General features: G+C 44.1%; 1 protein-coding gene across 2 annotated transcripts in view; it reads left to right on the forward strand.

The window, feature by feature from the left end:
• The window catches only part of cblb (Cbl proto-oncogene B, E3 ubiquitin protein ligase), a 190193-nt gene that overhangs the window by 111566 nt on the left and 59097 nt on the right, over positions 1-19530 (forward strand). For both annotated transcript variants that reach the window (XM_070893625.1, XM_070893626.1), the window contains exons 5-8: positions 11778-11915; positions 12077-12164; positions 13138-13269; positions 15176-15373. In XM_070893625.1, the coding sequence (XP_070749726.1) occupies positions 11778-11915; positions 12077-12164; positions 13138-13269; positions 15176-15373 (556 nt within the window). The remainder of the gene's footprint in view (positions 1-11777; positions 11916-12076; positions 12165-13137; positions 13270-15175; positions 15374-19530) is intronic.

A 19530-nucleotide genomic window follows, 5' to 3' on the forward strand; every position in this document is an offset into this window, starting at 1 on the left:
CCCCCTCTCTCTCTCTCGCGCCCCCTCTCTCTCTCTCGCGCCCCCTCTCTCTCTCGCGCGCCCCCTCTCTCTCTCTCGCGCCCCCTCTCTCTCTCTCGCGCCCCCTCTCTCTCTCTCGCGCCCCCTCTCTCTCTCTCGCGCCCCCTCTCTCTCTCTCGCGCCCCCTCTCTCTCTCTCGCGCCCCCTCTCTCTCTCTCGCGCCCCCTCTCTCTCTCTCGCGCCCCCTCTCTCTCTCTCGCGCCCCCTCTCTCTCTCTCGCGCCCCCTCTCTCTCTCTCGCGCCCCCTCTCTCTCTCTCGCGCCCCCTCTCTCTCTCTCGCGCCCCCTCTCTCTCTCTCGCGCCCCCTCTCTCTCTCTCGCGCCCCCTCTCTCTCTCTCGCGCCCCCTCTCTCTCTCTCGCGCCCCCTCTCTCTCTCTCGCGCCCCCTCTCTCTCTCACGCCCCCTCTCTCTCTCTCGCGCCCCCTCTCTCTCTCTCGCGCCCCCTCTCTCTCGCGCCCCCTCTCTCTCGCGCCCCCTCTCTCTCTCTCGCGCCCCCTCTCTCTCTCTCTCGCGCCCCCTCTCTCTCTCTCTCGCGCCCCCTCTCTCTCTCTCGCGCCCCCTCTCTCTCTCTCGCGCCCCCTCTCTCTCTCTCGCGCCCCCTCTCTCTCTCTCGCGCCCCCTCTCTCTCTCTCGCGCCCCCTCTCTCTCTCTCGCGCCCCCTCTCTCTCTCTCGCGCCCCCTCTCTCTCTCTCGCGCCCCCTCTCTCTCTCTCGCGCCCCCTCTCTCTCTCTCGCGCCCCCTCTCTCTCTCTCGCGCCCCTCTCTCTCTCTCGCGCCCCCTCTCTCTCTCTCTCGCGCCCCCTCTCGCTCTCTCTCGCGCCCCCTCTCTCTCTCTCTCGCGCCCCCTCTCTCTCTCTCTCGCGCCCCCTCTCTCTCTCTCTCTCTCGCGCCCCCTCTCTCTCTCTCTCTCGCGCCCCCTCTCTCTCTCTCTCTCGCGCCCCCTCTCTCTCTCTCTCTCGCGCCCCCTCTCTCTCTCTCTCTCGCGCCCCCTCTCTCTCTCTCTCTCTCGCGCCCCCTCTCTCTCTCTCTCTCTCGCGCCCCCTCTCTCTCTCTCTCTCTCGCGCCCCCTCTCTCTCTCTCTCTCGCGCCCCCTCTCTCTCTCTCTCTCGCGCCCCCTCTCTCTCTCTCTCTCTCTCGCGCCCCCTCTCTCTCTCTCTCTCTCTCGCGCCCCCTCTCTCTCTCTCTCTCGCGCCCCCTCTCTCTCTCTCTCTCGCGCCCCCTCTCTCTCTCTCTCTCTCTCGCGCCCCCTCTCTCTCTCTCTCTCTCGCGCCCCCTCTCTCTCTCTCTCTCTCTCGCGCCCCCTCTCTCTCTCTCTCTCTCGCGCCCCCTCTCTCTCTCTCTCTCTCTCTCTCTCTCTCGCGCCCCCTCTCTCTCTCTCTCTCTCTCTCTCTCGCGCCCCCTCTCTCTCTCTCTCTCTCTCTCTCGCGCCCCCTCTCTCTCTCTCTCTCTCTCTCTCGCGCCCCCTCTCTCTCTCTCTCTCTCTCTCTCGCGCCCCCTCTCTCTCTCTCTCTCTCTCTCGCGCCCCCTCTCTCTCTCTCTCTCTCTCTCGCGCCCCTCTCTCTCTCTCTCTCTCTCTCGCGCCCCCTCTCTCTCTCTCTCTCTCTCTCGCGCCCCCTCTCTCTCTCTCTCGCGCCCCCTCTCTCTCTCTCGCGCCCCCTCTCTCTCTCTCTCTCTCTCGCGCGCCCCCTCTCTCTCTCTCTCTCTCGCGCCCCCTCTCTCTCTCTCTCTCGCGCCCCCTCTCTCTCTCTCTCTCGCGCCCCCTCTCTCTCTCTCTCTCTCGCGCCCCCTCTCTCTCTCTCTCTCTCGCGCCCCCTCTCTCTCTCTCTCTCTCTCTCGCGCCCCCTCTCTCTCTCTCTCTCTCTCTCGCGCCCCCTCTCTCTCTCTCTCTCTCGCGCCCCAAACAAACTCTACACTGGTTTACATTTTGTATTGGAAAGTGGATATAAAACTCCGGTGCTCATTATATACCAACAATGCAGCATGAAGTCTTGTTGGAAATTATTTTTTATGACCATTTCTTTTTTCACTTTAACGAATTGATCTAATTGTGAATGGGCTTCTGTTTATTCACTTTCAGAAACCAACACCAAGATCTATTGGTAGGCATCAATAAAGTTATTTTGTTTAAACTAAGTTCCACCATAAACTCCTGGACATTTGCAAGTTGGTGGATCAATAGAAACATAGAAACATAGAAAATAGGTGCAGGAGTAGGCCATTCGGCCCTTCTAGCCTGCACCGCCATTCAATGAGTTCATGGCTGAACATTCAACTTCAGTACCCCATTCCTGCTTTCTCGCCATACCCCTTGATCCCCCTAGCAGTAAGGACCTCATCTAACTCCTTTTTGAATATATTTAGTGAATTGGCCTCAACAACTTTCTGTGGTAGAGAATTCCACAGGTTCACCACTCTCTGGGTGAAGAAGTTCCTCCGCATCTCGGTCCTAAATGGCTTACCCCTTATCCTTAGACTGTGACCCCTGGTTCTGGACTTCCCCAACATTGGGAACATTCTTCCTGCATCTAACCTGTCTAACCCCGTCAGAATTTTATATGTTTCTATGAGGTCCCCTCTCATTCTTCTGAACTCCAGTGAATACAAGCCCAGTTGATCCAGTCTTTCTTGATAGGTCAGTCCCGCCATCCCGGGAATCAGTCTGGTGAACCTTCGCTGCACTCCCTCAATAGCAAGAATGTCCTTCCTCAGGTTAGGAGACCAAAACTGTACACAATACTCCAGGTGTGGCCTCACCAATGCCCTGTACAACTGTAGCAACACCTCCCTGCCCCTGTACTCAAATCCCCTTGCTATGAAGGCCAACATGCCATTTGCTTTCTTAACCGCCTGCTGCACCTGCATGCCAACCTTCAATGACTGATGTACCATGACACCCAGGTCTCTTTGCACCTCCCCTTTTCCTAATCTGTCACCATTCAGATAATAGTCTGTCTCTCTGTTTTTACCACCAAAGTGGATAACCTCACATTTATCCACATTATACTTCATCTGCCATGCATTTGCCCACTCACCTAACCTATCCAAGTCGCTCTGCAGCCTCACAGCATCCTCCTCGCAGCTCACACTGCCACCCAACTTAGTGTCATCCGCAAATTTGGAGATACTACATTTAATCCCCTCATCTAAATCATTAATGTACAGTGTAAACAGCTGGGGCCCCAGCACAGAACCTTGCGGTACCCCACTAGTCACTGCCTGCCATTCTGAAAAGTACCCATTTACTCCTACTCTTTGCTTCCTGTCTGACAACCAGTTCTCAATCCATGTCAGTACACTACCCCCAATCCCATGTGCTCTAACTTTGCACATCAATCTCTTGTGTGGGACCTTGTTGAACGCCTTCTGAAAGTCCAAATATACCACATCAACTGGTTCTCCCTTATCCACTCTACTGGAAACATCCTCAAAAAATTCCAGAAGATTTGTCAAGCATGATTTCCCTTTCACAAATCCATGCTGACTTGGACCTATCATGTCACCTCTTTCCAAATGCACTGCTATGACATCCTTAATAATTGATTCCATCATTTTACCCACTACCGATGTCAGGCTGACCGGTCTATAATTCCCTGTTTTCTCTCTCCCTCCTTTTTTAAAAAGTGGGGTTACATTGGCTACCCTCCACTCCATAGGAACTGATCCAGAGTCAATGGAATGTTGGAAAATGACTGTCAACGCATCCACTATTTCCAAGGCCACCTCCTTAAGTACTCTGGGATGCAGTCCATCAGGCCCTGGGGATTTATCGGCCTTCAATCCCATCAATTTCCCCAACACAATTTCCCGGCTAATAAGGATTTCCCTCAGTTCCTCCTCCTTACTAGACCCCCCGACCCCTTTTATAACCGGAAGGTTGTTCGTGTCCTCCTTCGTGAATACCGAACCAAAGTACTTGTTCAATTGGTCCGCCATTTCTTTGTTGTTGCTGATTCTTTCCTGATTCTTAACCATAACCCCAAAAAATGCCTGGTCTCTGTTAAAATCAGGTTCACCATCCATTGATTTAGCTTTGAGTATATGGTTAAATGTAGCATGAAGTGAAGTGGATATGTGAAATAATAGAATTTAAAAAATATATATTTTGCAGCAATTTAGTTGGCCACCATGCAAATTTACAGCAAATACACCAAAAGAATTAAATTGACAGGAGCACAACACCTAATGGGTTCGAATTGAGTAAAAGTTTGCCAAAGAACCGATTGCTGGTCTGTATCTGAAGAATATCCTGTCCATCGCTGATGCATTCTTCACCACAGTAGAGCTTTGCTAACCTTTGCATTGGATTTGGGGAAAAATAAAATCTTCTCTGGAGGTATTAAATTGGGAAATTTATCAGTGATAAATGGAATATAAATGTTTTGTATGCAGTATTGCTAGTGTAGTGGAAGTTATCCTTCATTTATTGTAAATAGCTTTTGCCTCTTGAATCTTGATATTGGAGCTAATTTTGTCTTTATTTTCTCCAAATTTACCTGATTTTTCAGATCTAGTTTTTCCCTCTGATTTTCTTGCAGTTTCTGACTGAACGATAGAACCTAACCGCCCCCCCCCCCCAAAAAAAAAATTCACAGTTAACAATAAAAAAATACTTTATCGGATAACAGTTGGATCTATCACTAACTAATCCTAGCATTAGAGTATGAAGTGAATATGCTATTTAGCTCATTTCTGGAATTTAGTTCCTTTTTGAAATGAGGGAAGTTTGGTCTCATTCCCGTGATCATATGGTGGCCTCATGTTGCATGGCATTGTGCAAAACTGTACAGAGCAGGGAGATCCTAGGTCAATTCTTGACCAGTGGTGGTAACTGCTCCTAATATGGTGGTAAGGATGCTAAATGATCCACGTGCTCCTGGGCTGGGCAAAAATCAGCCAGGAATCTGTTCCTGATTGCGATCCCACATCCTCTGCTAGAGGAGCATGTGTGTGACCATTGCTTGAGGGCAAGAACAGGATCAACTGAGATGCCCCAAGAATCAAATATCCTGTTGCTTGCTTACATACAAGGCTTACATATGGAGAGTGGTTACTTTGGCACGATAATAAAGCACTGTCCGTACCCATAGAACTGTTGTGCATGAAACTGTGCCTGCAGGAAAGGGGGAGGGGAACAATTATTAAAAAACAATTCTGATAAGAGCAAGTTATACTGAAATGGAATAAGATGCATATATTTACTTAAAAATGATTGTTACTTTTGTTATAAATTATCAACTAAGGACTTCAGTAGCAATTGTTTCCTTAAATGTTTTCTTCTTTGATTAGGATAATACTGCAGATGCTGTTTACCAGGCATATTTACAATTACCTAATCAACATTACATACTTGTGGCCTTTTGCAGATGTTCATGATAGAAAACATGTGTGATCAAATGGTTAATAAAGTAATACTTAATAATAGTGTACTCAGTTGAATTGAGCTGTATTTGGTGGATGTGTGTGTTGGTTACTGGTTTAAAAAAAAGTCTAAATATAAATGATTTGTCGAGTAGGTTTGATTCTTGAGGGAGTTGAACTAACAATTTAAACTAAACTCTGTTTCTCTCTTCAAAGATGCTGCCTGACCTGAGTATTTCCAGCATTTTCTGTTTTTTATTTCAGATTCCAGCATCCGCAGTAATTTGGTTTTGTATTCGTGTTTAATTCAAAGCCACTTCAGGATGAGGTCCTACAAGCTGAATTTAGGGAGCTAGGAGCTAAATTTAAAAAGTAGGCCCTCAAAGGTAGTAATCTCAGGATTGCTACCATTGCCACGTGCTAGAGAGAGTAGGAATTTCAGGATAGCTCAGATGAATACGTGGCTTGAGGAATGGTGCAAGGGGGAGGGATTCAAATTCCTGGGACATTGGAACCGGTTCTGGGGGAGTTGGGACCAGTAAAAACCAGACCGTCTGCACCTGGGCAGGATCGGAACCGATGTTTGCTCGTGCTGTTGGGGAGGGTTTAAACTAAAATGGCAGGGGGATGGGAATCTATGCAGGGAGGCAGAGGGAAGTAAAAAGGGGGCAGAAGCAAAAGGTAGGAAGGAGAAAAGCAAGAGTGGAGGGCAGAGAAAACAAAGGCAAAAATAAAAAAGGCCCACATTACAACATAATTCTAAAAGAAGAAAGAGTGTTTAAAATAACAAGCCTGAAGGCTCTGAGTCTCCATGCGAGAAGCATTCATAATAAGGTGGATGAATTAACTGCACTGATAGATGTTAACGGATGTGATGTAATTGGGATAAAGGAGGCATGGCTCCAGGGTAACCAAGACTGGGAACTCAATATCCTGGGGTATTCAACATTCAGGAAGGATAGACAGGAAGGAAAAGGAGGTGGGGTAGCATTACTGGTTAGAGGAGATTAACGCAATAGTAAGGAAGGACATTCGCGTGGATGATGTGGAATCTATATGGGTAGAGCTGCGAAACACCAAAGGGCAGAAAACGGTAGTTGGAGTTGTGTACAGACTATCAAACAGTAGAAGGGAGGTTAGGGATGGCATCAAACAGGAAATTAGGGACGCGTGCAATAAGGGTACAGCAGTTATCATGGGTGACTTTAATCTATATATTGATTGGGCTAACCAAACTGGTAGCAATACTGTGGAGGAGGATTTCCTGGAGTGTATAAGGGATGGTTGTTTAGACCACTATGTCAAGGAACCAACTAGAGAGCAGGCCATCCTCGACTGGGTCTTGTGTAACGAGAGAGGATTAATTAGCAATCAGGTCGTGCGAGGCCCCTTGGGGAAGAGTGACCATAATATGGTAGAATTCTTCATTAAGGTAGAGAGTGACGCAGTTAATTCAGAGACTAGGGTCCTGAACTTAAAGAAAGGAAACTTCGACGGTATGAGACGTGAATTGGCTAGGATAGACTGGCAAATGATACTTAAAGGTTGACGGTAGATAAACAATGGCAGACATTTAAAGATCACATGGATGAACCCTGTGTGGCGTAAAAATAAAAAAGGAAGGTGGCAAGCCGTGGCTAGCAAGGGAAATTAGGGATAGTGTTAAATCCAAGGAAGAGGCATATAAATTGGCCAGAAAAAGCAGCAAACCTGAGGACTGGGAGACATTTAGAATTCAGCAGAGGAGGAAAAAGGGTTTAATTAGGAGGGGGAAAATAGAGTATGAGAGTAAGCTTGCGGGGAACATAAAAACTGACTGCAAAAGCTTCTATAGATATGTGAAGAGAAAAAGATTAGTGAAGACAAATGTAAGTCCTTTTCAGTCAGAATCAGGTGAATTCATAATGGGGAACAAAGAAATGGCAGACCAATTGAACAAATACTTTGGTTCTGTCTTCACTAAGGAAGACACAAATAACCTTCCGGAAATACTAGGGGACCAAGGGTCTAGCGAGAAGGTGGAACTGAGGAAATCCTTATTAGTCAGGGAATGGTGTTCGGGAAATTGATGGGACTGAAGGCCAATAAATCCCCAGGGCCTGATAGTCTGTACCCCAGAGTACTTAAGGAACTGGCCCTAGAAATAATGGATGCATTGGTTGTCATTTTCCAACATTCTATAGACTCTGGATCAGTTGCTATGGATTGGAGGGTAGCTAATGTAACCCCACTTTTTAAACAAAGGAGGAAGAGTGAAAACAGGGAATTATAGACTGTTTAGCCTGACATTCGTGGTGGGGAAAATGTTGGAATTGATTATTAAAGGCATAGTAGCAGTGCATTTGGAAAGCAGTGACCGGATCGGTCCAAGTCAGCATGGATTTATGAAAGGGAAATCATGCTTGACAAATCTTCTAGAATTTTTTGAGGATGTAACTAGTAGAGTGGAGAACCAGTGGATGTGGTGTATTTGGACTTTCAAGGCTTTTGACAAGGTCCCACACAAGAGGTTAGTGTGCAAAATTAAGACACATGGTATTGGGGGTAATGTATTGACATGGATGGAGAACTGGTTGGCAGACAGGAAGCAAAGAGTGGGAATAAACGGGTCCTTTTCAGAATGGCAGGCAGTGACTAGTGGGGTGCCGCAGGGTTCAGTGCTGGGACCCCAGCTATTTACAATATACATTAATGATTTAGATGAAGGAATTAAATGTAATATCCCCAAGTTTGCAGATGACACTAAGCTGGGTAGCAGGACAAGCTGCGAGGAGGATGCTAAGAGGTTGCAGGGGGACTTGGACAGGTTAGGTGAATGGGCAAATCCATGGCAGATGCAGTATAATGTGGATAAATGTGAGGTTATCCACTTTGGTGCCAAAAACAGGAAGGCAGATTATTATCTGAATGGTGACAGATTAGTAAAAGGGTAGGTGCAATGAGACCTGGGTGTCATGGTACATCAGTCATTGAAGGTAGGCATGCAGGTACAGCAGGCAGTAAAGAAAGCGAATGGCATGTTGGCCTTCATAGGGAGAGGATTTGAATATAGGAGCAGGGAGGTCTTGCTGCAGTTATACAGGGCCTTGGTGAGACCACACCTTGAGTATTTTGTGCAGTTTGGTCTCCTAATCTGAGGAAGGACATGCTTGCTGTTGAGGGAGTGCAGCGAAAGTTCACCAGACTGATTCCTGGGATGGCAGGACTGACATAGGAGGAAAGACTGGATCGGCTAGGCTTTAACTCACTGGAATTTAGAAGAATGAGAGGGGATCTCATATGAACTTATAAAATTCTGACGGGACAGGTTAGATGCAGGAAGAATGTTCTCGATGTTGGGGAAGTCCAGAACCAGGGGTCACAGTCTAAAGATAAGGGGTAAGCCATTTAGGACTGAGATGAGGAGAAACTTTTTCACCCAGAGAATTGTGAACCTGTGGAATTCTCTGCCATTGAAAGTTGTGGAGTCCAGTTCATTGGACATATTCAAAAGGGAGTTAGATGTGGCCCTTACGGCTAAAGGGATCAGGGGTATGGAGAGAAGACAGGGGTGGGGTACTGAGGTTGCATAATCAGCCATGATCATATTGAATGGCGGTGCAGGCTCGAAGGGCCAAATGGCCTGCTTCTGCACCTATTTTCTTTGTTTCTATGTTTCTCTTCTAGGAATGCCCACCTTAAAGTTCTGCTCTTCCCTGCGACAGGATCTCTGTTTGTCTCTTTTACCTTGTTCATCTTCATTGCTTTCTGTTTCCCTTTTCGTGTTTGATCAAATATCTACTAAAACATGCTTTCACAGCCATATCTCTTTCCTCAGCAACTGTTCTGGTTCCGACTTAATCCATGTGCATTCCAACTGAAATTCCACCCTTCATGTTTTGGATCCACCCAAGATTACAGATATTTGAGATATTCAGCGTTCCCAGTTAACTGTTTCTCTCTCCACAGATGCTGCCTGACCTGCTGAGTATTTCCAGCATTTTCTGTTTTTATTATAGCTTAAACTAAAGCCGAACGAACCTCTAGTGAATGTTCTCCTTTTATTGAGTATTACTTTTATTTATTTAACTCATCCAAATTATCCCTTGTACTGAGCGCATTAATTTATGAAATATTTTATTCAAACAAAAGGATGTTCATTTTAACTGTAAATCTGTGTAAATTTTAAAAAATTGATGTGGGCACACTTGTATAATTAAGTCCTATTGACAAACTTTGGGACTGATTTATTACAAGTGCACTTGTGGCTAGGATTAAATGTGTTTTTTTTTCACTATTTAGACTTTAATATTGACATTTGCAAAATGAATGCATTTTCAACTGACCACTTCTTAAAAAAAAAACACTAGTACATTAAGGAATATGTTAGTTGTGCCGATTTGATTTTTTAAGACCTCTTGCTACCTTTGTTTTTTTTATGGACTTTAAGAATATGAAAACTACTTTCCATTTTCAATTCAGTAGTCAGTTGATTCATAGATTAAAAGGTTTATTGATTTAAAAATAAAAAGAAATTGTTTATACGTGTGCAGTCACCACATAAGTACATAATGATTTGATTTTTTTTTTGGTCTATGTAACCTTTAATATATTTTGCTTTCTTATTCCTTGTTCATGAACCTGGGACATGCACCTTCTGTGTCTGATGGCCTGTGTACCTAATGTATCCCTAAAATGGCTTCCACATTTATAGGCAGAAGATTAGGTCTGCATGGGACTGTGGGAGAGTGGAAGTGCATGACGAAAAGGATTGTTTGTGTTCTTTAATACCCCATTGTTTTTTTAATTGGTTATAGTGGGCCTGGTTATTGATGGTAGTCAATTCTATGAATCAGTTTGCTTGCATCATGATGCCATTTTGCATTACAATGCAATCATGTGCTCTGTAAGATTTGGATCACAGGTCATACACAGATTACCCAAGGGGTCTTGGGAGTCATGGACCATTACCCAAAAGGGTTTTAGGCGTCATAAGGCGTTTTACTTCAGAGCAGTAGCTCAAATAGAGTCAAACACAACACACAATCAGGATAGACATAGTAGACATACGACTGTGACAAGTAACTGTTATCAGTCCCAATCGGACAGACAGCTGGTAGCGATTGCAGCTCTTCTCTGCACCGTCTGCGCTAAAAAGCTCACTAGATATCTCTCTCATTCTCTTTTTAGGGGTGGGCCTGGGGTAAAATAATGGACAGGATCATTTAACTGAATAAGGGCTCTTCCCAAACCAGGGTGCCCAATGAAATGGCATGAAACACAAAAGGATAGTATGCAGGTTACAGCAAGTGATCAGGAAGGCCAATGGAATCTTGGCTTTTATTGCAAAGGGGATGGAGTATAAAAGGGAAGTCTTGCTACTATTGGTGAGGCCACACCTGGAATACTGCGTGCAGTTTTGGTTTCCATATTTACGAAAGGATATACTTGCTTTGGAGGCAGTTCAGAGAAGGTTCACTAGGTTGATTCCGGGGATGAGGGGGTTGACTTATGAGGAAAGGTTGGGCCTCTACTCATTGGAATTCAGAAGAATGAGAGATGCTCTATTGAAACGTATAAGATTATGACTGGGCTTGACAAGGTGGATGCAGAGTGAATATTTCCACTGATGGGGGAGACCAGAACTAGATGGCATGCTCTTAGAATAAGGGGCCGCCCATTTAAAACAGAGATGAGGAGAAATTTCTTCTCTCTGAGGATTGTAAATCTGTGGAATTTGCTGCCTCAGAGCTGTGGAAGCTGGGACATTGAATAAATTTAAGACAGAAATAGACAGTTTCTTAAACGATAAGGGGTTATGGGGAGCAGGCGGGGAAATGGAGCTGAGTCCATGATCAGATCAGCCATGATCTTCTTGAATGGTGGAGCGGGCTCGAGGGACCGTATGGTCTACTCCTGTTCCTATTTCTTCTGTTCTTATGTCTCAACTCCTAGGTTGAAACCCTCGTCTTCACCTGTCTGTCTTGTTTATACTTTCTGAAAGCCATCAATCCTGTCCTATCCAAGTTTGTAGTCAGACATGCCATTCCTGGCCTTCAGATGTTTGTAGCTGTTATCAGTTATTTATGTTCATGATATTCAAGTAGTTTTATCTATGCTAGATTGGCATTTTGGTGACTTAGTAATTCCAGTTGTAGCCTTCAACTTTCAAAATGATGGTAAACCAGTTTCTTTTGTAAAGTATGCGACATCAGAATTTTTTTTTAAAAAAAGCTCAGATCTGCCTAGACTAAGTAACTAAAATATTTTTTGATTCCTTCACTTGATTGTCATGTGCAAGTCTTTTTTTAAAAAAAAACAATTCAATAACGATGACCCAGGTAGAGGAAATTCACACTGTATGCACAAACTCAATTATTTTATTTTCTGTTTGTGTCCCAGCTACATCTTCAGACTCAGCTGTACTCGGCTTGGCCAGTGGGCCATTGGCTATGTCACAAATGATGGAAACATTTTACAGACTATTCCACACAACAAACCGCTCTTCCAAGCCCTAATAGATGGATGTCGAGAAGGATTGTATGTATTTGATATTGAAATGCTCTTTTTTTTATGTCTTGTACTCTTAACTTCTGATCATTGGTAAACTACCACTGAAGTGATAATGTCAAAATCTGCTTCAAGGGCGTAATTGTGATTTGAGTACTGTAATTACATAGATAATTTTTTATTTTATTTAGTTATTTATACCCAGATGGGCGAAGTTACAATCCAGATCTAACTGGATTGTGTGAACCAACACCTCATGATCACATAAAGGTCACACAGGTAAGGTCATTGATCTCCAGATACAGTTTGAGTCTTTACAGCGTAGAAACTGGATTGCACCATGCCCATTTTACAGCTCCAATATGACGGGTGGCATGCACATGCTCTTTCCATGCTGTAAGTGTGCCACTTGGCATATTTGTAAAGGCTCCTGCATTGGCGTCCAGGGCACGCACCTGAAACAGACGTTGGGCTCATTGCATATCTAAATAGGGAGCCTCAAACCTGCTTGAGGACCCCTTTGCAAAATTTGTTTGGGAATAACCACTGCATGTGTGGTATGTGGTGTGGTCAGCTGTTCGAGGTGCTTGGCACCCAAACCAGCGGTCTTTAAAGGGAATGCTGGAGACTGCCATTGGAAAGGGTTTTGATTCTTTTTACTTCCCTTAATGTGGAGCCAGGAGCTCCTTCCAGCTCTACATTAAATTTGTGGGTCACAGCCAGCCATGACTTGTTTCCCCTTCCACCCTGGGACTTTCCTTGTGACCTCCGCTGGCAGCCCGCCCAGCTGATTTTGGTGCCTTCCAGGATGGCAATCTGCCTCTGAGGCTGCGACTGGTGCCTGGAGCAAATTAGGCCAGCGGACCAATTTCTTTCGGGACGTGTGTGCTATGTGCTCAGTATCGGGATTGCACCCTGTTTCAGGTGCAATCTGATTTCTAAGCTGTATCACCCTAACACTGTAACATTGTAATCTGCTTAACACCAACAAAGGCATCTTCATCAAACATGAAGGACTTGCTCTTAATCCTTGAGGATCTCACTGGAAGCTTTTGTACAGGTGATGGGGGCCCTGGATTGTGTGCCATGCCAGGCCATACTTGTGCTATTCTTAGCAATTAGTTACAGAGTCCCCTGAGCAGAGGACTGGGAACAGTTTGCCCGTGTGCTTTACTGGTAAAGTATATGGATGATACTGCTAACTGATTCATTTTTGCAAACACATTAAAAAGTATAATTCTCTTCCTTCTAGGAACAATATGAGCTGTACTGTGAGATGGGCTCCACATTTCAGTTGTGTAAAATCTGTGCTGAGAATGATAAGGACGTGAAGATTGAGCCATGTGGTCACTTAATGTGCACTTCTTGTCTGACAGCGTGGCAGGTATGTGGATGAGCACAGCGTGCTTGTGGCTGGAGAGTCTTTTAATTTTTTAACACTCGAGTGCTAACGCTGAGCATTAGTTTCTGAGTACCATATTTAGAAGATAAAACAGGGATAGATAGGAAAGGCCAAGTGTCATTTTTTTTTCTAAACCTCTTTAATAAACAGAGAAGAATTTGATGTTAAGGGCCCCTATGTTTGGATGTGTTGGAGAAGTGCTGCCACAGTGAAGGAATTCCAAAACATTTTTATTAAGTCTAATGGGGTAATGTAAAAATACAGCAGTAAAAAGAAAATCTGTGATGGATTTAAAATCAAATGTTACATGCACAGAAAATTGAAAGCACAAGCTGTGATAACCTACAGGAAGTTTTATTCCCCTAAAATGTTATGTTTTCACTTAAGAAAGGGAAATGTAATCCTTCAAAGCAATACATTCATATCCAAATTCTAGATTTAAAAAAAAATCTACCATCTTTGAAGTTTTTTTAATATAAATGTATAGTGTTTGAAGATTTTAAATTTACTTCATTTTGGGGAGCAATTTATTGTGTAAAATCCCATATTAGACATTTAGCAACATTTTCTTGATATGGTTTTGGTATGGAAGCTTGTTGCTAGGTAGATGAGCACGGAGTGATGTTGATTTATTGGCAACGGTTATTGGGAAACCCAGCAGTAAAAAGGGAGGTGAGAGCTGATGGCTCAAGAAGTGACTTTTACAGCACTCCTTATGGGCTAGGGGGAGCTGGAGTGCCTGGCCCCTTGAAATATTCGGACCCTCCCCTCTGCTGATCGTGGCCTCTCTCTTTCCCCACCCTCCCCTTCTGCCTTGGTCACAGACCTCTTTACCCCCCCCTCCCCCCCAAGCCTCATCTTTCATTCCCTCCCTCCCACTTTGGTCAACTATTGCTCCCTCACCCCAAAGCCCAGAATGCTTGCTCCCTCTCCCACAATGGCAGACTCTTTCCCCCACCCTCCCTACAAGCTCTAATCTCTCCCTCCGTCCCACGTTTGCACCCCCTCCAAACTCCAAAACCCTGATTTCTCGCTCACTTCCCCCCTCCCGAATGCCGCTGGCTATCACACGGGTCCTTGGCTGCGACCTCTTGTCGCTAGTTTTACTACCTGGCGGCCGGCTGCTCGACAATAAACAGAAGAAAAAAATTATAATGTGGTCCTCCCGTTAAATTCGACAGGACCTCCGCATTCTCGGACCAGTTTTCCCTGCACTTGCATGCTCCCACACACCCTCCCTGTAAATATCGGGGTCTGTGATTTTGTTAACTCTTGCTTCTTAATATTGCTCTTTTTAGTCGACTAATTAAATTTCTTGTTCATAGCCAATGTTAAATGATTTAAAATGGAGTCCTTTCATGTCAGAAAAAAAAGTTGGTTGCACTATTGTTGTAAATGATTATATTCAGTAAAATCTATCTATCTTGTATCACTGCAAAAATCAAATTCCTTGAACGAATGTTGATGACATCATTTCCTGCTTCAGATATACACAAGTGATCAAATGTCAATATCACTTGCCTTTGCATTTAAATCGTGGAAGAATTGTAGTCTTGTGCCATGGACATGTCGTTGCCTGTCCAATTCTTGTCAATATAGCTTCTATTTTTGCTACAGTGTGTTATATTCTGTCTAATATCCAGATGTAATGAAAAATGTTGAGCAAAACTTCCATGTGGTACTATTTGTTATGATTAATAAGTACCAGACCATACAACCACAGTGGGGAAAAAAGGAAGTTAAACAGAAGCATTGTGCTTCAATGGGAGTTTCATTAATCTGTGATGTAAATTAAGTTTTAATTGTATGCTGAGGACTTTTTTCACTCTACTATAACTTACAAAAACATCATTGCTTTTATATAATATCCAATTTCTTTCCTATATAGGAATCTGATGGCCAGGGATGCCCATTTTGCCGTTGTGAGATCAAAGGTACCGAACCAATTATTGTTGATCCTTTTGATCCAAGAGATGATGGAGCCAAATTCTGCCTAGACAGTTTTAATATGCCAATATTAGACCTGGAGGATGATGATGATCGTGACGACTCACTAGTTATGAACAAGCTAGCTTCATTTAGAAAGGTAGGATAAAAACAATACAAGTCTGAATCAGATCGTTTGAATAGGGTTTGTGTGTGTGATACATTAACACATTGGGCATGTGATTTAAAATGTGCTGTTGTTAACATATAACTTCAGTAATGAATGTATAATGATTTACCATATTAAAAAAAAGTGCTCATAAGAGGCTGTCAGCAGGCAGCAATGGCATAGCAGCAACCGAGCAACTGCCTAAAAACACATTGCTGTAATTTAATGTTCGGTCAATTTCAGTGCCTTTTATTGACTGATAAAAAGTAGCCATGTTTTTAATGACGTGTTTTTTGAATTTGCTGTTTTTAGAGTTTAAATTGTTTATATGTGGTCTGTGGGGTTCCATGGTACCCAATTTAAGTGGCCCATATCCATCTTCTGAAAAATCTTTTGCCTAATTTGGTACATTTGGCAATACACCACTGTACCATTACAGATTGATACATGATGAGCATATATTATCATAGCAATCAGATGGTTGGAAAATAATTCCAACCTGTTTTCAGTCAACATGATAGTTCCTCATTCCCAATTCCATTCCTCTATGTAGGCATTTTACTTGCCTTACCCTGGTCTCTTCTCCTTTCTTGGTTGAACCTCATTTCCACTGTCCCCCAGGCCTGTCTCATGTGTTTCAGTCCTGCTCTCCTCCCTTTTAATTTAGCTCATTTTCCTGGCTCTGCGCTCAGCCTCCTACTAAGGCACACCCAGCTCTGCTTCATCTGTCTCTGGCGTTAGTTTACTCTCCCTGGCCGATTTATCTGGACCGTTTTTATTCCCCCATACTTTTATGCTGTACTCCTCTCCCTGGCCCTGTGCTGTCTCCCATGAATGCATACTCTGTCATACACTCTCACTATTCCTGCTGGCTCTTATTTTGAGACACTTTTATCTCCATGCTCAAGTGGTGATTTGTCCCTCCTTACCACTCAACTCTTTACCTGTGGAAAATATATCTAAAACCTGTGTTTTTTGCCTCCGCACAGTTTAGGCTCGGAACTTGTAAGAAGGTATTTGCGTATTCTCCCATTGAATGGCACAATATATTGGAGCTCCAGTGCACTCTATCCTCTTTGACATTTTCCTCTTTTTCTTCATTATATTCTAAGGCTACCACAGTCTAGGGAAGTCTAGTAAACTTTCAAAATTTATGTTTAATACCATTTATAGTGAAATCTTTTCACTCTGGATCTTCATAACAACCTAATTCCTTGAGTCCTAGCTGGAGATCTATTGCTAGAGAACCTCAATAAGATAGACCTCAGTAAAAAGAACAATACCATTCTCTCAAGGTTGTAGCAATTTTGAAGTCTGTTTAATTCGATTTGTACAGATTCACAATAATCGATTGCAGTTAAAAGAAAATTAGAGATTAATTGACCCATCGAGCTAACTGATAAATGTATTGATCATCATCTTCTTAGGCAGTACCTCAGAATCGAGGATAACTTGCTTCACACTAAAAATGAGTTCTTAGGTGACTGAAGAGTCCAATGCGGGACCTGCAGTCTCTGTCACAAGTGGGGCAGATGGTAGTTGGAGAAACTGGAGGTTGGGGTGCCTGGGTTGCCATGCGCTCCTTCCGCTGTCGACGCTTGGCTTCAGTTTGCTCTCAGCAAAGAGACTCCAGGTGTTCAGCGCCTTCCCGGATGCTTTCCACTACTTTGGCTGGTCTTGTGCCAGGGATTCCCAGGTGTCGATGGGGATGTTGCACTTTTTCAAGGAGGCTTTAAGAGTGTCCTTGAATTGTTTCCTCTGCCCATCTGGGGCTCGCTTGCCGTGTCGGAGCTCCGAGTAAAGTGCTTGTTTTGGGAGTCTCATGTCAGGCATGCGGGCAATGTGGCCCATCCAACGGAGCTGATCGAGCATGATCAATGCTTCAATGCTGGGGATGTTGGCCTGAGCAAGAACACTGATGTTGGTGTGCCTATCCTGCCAATAGATTTGCAGGATCTTGTGGAGGCAGCGTTGGTGGTACTTCTCCAGCATTTTGAGGTGCCTGCTGTACATCGTCCATGTCTCTCAGCCATATAGGAGGGCAGGTATCACTACTGCTCTGTAGACCATGAGCTTGGTGCCGGGTTTGAGGTTCTGGTCTTCAAACACACTCTTCCTCAGGTGACCGAAGGCTGCACTGGCACACTGAAGGCGGTGTTGGACCTCGTCGTCGATGTCTGTCCTTGTTGACAGTAGGCCCCAGAGGTATGGAAAATGGTCCACGTTGTCCAAGGCCTCATCGTGGATTTTGATAACCGGGGGGCAGTGCTGTGTGGTGGAGCAGGTTGGTAGAGGACCTTTGTCTTACGGATGTTTAGTGTAAGGCCCATGCTCTCGTACGCTACGGTGAAGGTGTTGACAATGGCTTGTATTTCGGCTTCCGAGTGTGCGCAGACGCAAGCGTCGTCTGCGTACTGTAATTCGATGATGGAGGATAGGACGACCTTGGACCTGGCCAGGAGGCGGCAGAGCCGGTTTGTCTTGTAATTTAACTCCACTCCAGCGGGGAGCTTGCTGCGGGTGAGATGGAGCATTGCAGCAAGGAAGATGGAGAAGAGCGTTGGTGCGATGACACAGCCTTGCTCAACCCCGGTCCAAACATGGAATGGGTCTGTGGTGGATCCGTTGGTCAGGATCACTGTTTGCATGTCATCGTGGAGCAGGTGGAGGATGGTGACAAACCTTTGGGGATGCAGCTGAATCTGAGGAGAACGCTCCATAATCCCTCTCGGTTGGACAGTGTCGAAGGCCTTAGTGAGGTCAAAGAAGGCCATGCACTAGAAACTTGTGATCTATATATAATTGATATTACTGCAATATTTAAATTAATATGTAATTTAGGCAAATATTATCGGTGGTGGTTATCTGCATAAACTGATCAGTATGATGCCAATTATATTCAAGATCTGAACATGTCATCATGCAGTAATTTGTATGTTTCATATTTCATGCATCATTTTTACAATTTGACTATTCGATGACCAAGATAATCTGTACAGATCTACAGTTGTGTTTTTCTCTGCCGCTGCAGTTGAACTCTACATTGCAGGAGATTTTAGGAATGCCATGCAATGAAAATATTGCACAACAGTTATTAACGATTTGAGCACAGAATTTCCTGTGAATTTAAAATTCAAGTTTACTCTCCCAAAAATATGCAGCAAACCTAATTGTAAATTTCTTGTTTAAGTACCAAGTAGAGAGTATGTTACACAGCAATGATTTCAAGCTAATTATGTTCAAACTGATCAATGTTTCTGCTTGATAGTTTTGTTTTGAAAAGATACATAGCACTGCATTTCCAAAGGAAATATTTTCCTTGACTTACATTTTTGCATCAAATCAAATATCTTATCCCAGTTATAATGATACAGAAATAAATGCAGCCCAATATTGTTTGCCTCAAATAAATTTGTAGCTGAAGTGGTTTTACGATTGCTTTGTCTCACTCGTACTGTTACGGCAATGGTACTACTTACTTAGACTGACCTTTACAAGTTGGTTGCGAGGTAGTGGATCATATAAACTGAGCAGAATGTTATTTATAGTAACAAATCTTGGCTTAAATGCTGTGAAAGGCATAATATTGAAGTATTGAATTCCATTAAATTAGTGAGTCACAATGATGCAGAAAACTCTTTGTGACGATTGGATGATCATTTTCTACTCTTGTGAATCTTGAGAAAATAATCTCAAATGATTTCATATCACACTGAGTAACATCATCACACTTCCTTCCCTTTCAGTGCTATGCGCTTGCTCCAGATTTAGTGCTTATAACACTAACTACAATGCCAGTTGTAACTACAGTAACCTGTCGCTGGAAAAAAAACAGTAATTGTAGTAAATTTGGATTCCACCTGGCAGCTCAATGATGTGCAGCAGATTGATGTAACATTTTAACGTAATGAGCAGTGCTCCAGAGCAATATAGTCTGCCTCACTCGTGCCATTGTGGGAATTGTATGGACTTATTATTATCTTTACAAGTTGTGTATGAGGTAGTAGGTTAAATTGCATAGGATTATATTGGATATACAGCACAGCAACAGGTTCAACCATCCCTGACTAAATAGAGATATTCAAAATTATGGGGAGTTTTGATAGAGCAAATAGGGAAAAACCATTTCCTCGGGCAAGTGGGTCAGT

The sequence above is a fragment of the Pristiophorus japonicus genome, chromosome 11, assembly GCF_044704955.1.
Source record: "Pristiophorus japonicus isolate sPriJap1 chromosome 11, sPriJap1.hap1, whole genome shotgun sequence".
Lineage (NCBI taxonomy): Eukaryota > Metazoa > Chordata > Chondrichthyes > Pristiophoridae > Pristiophorus > Pristiophorus japonicus.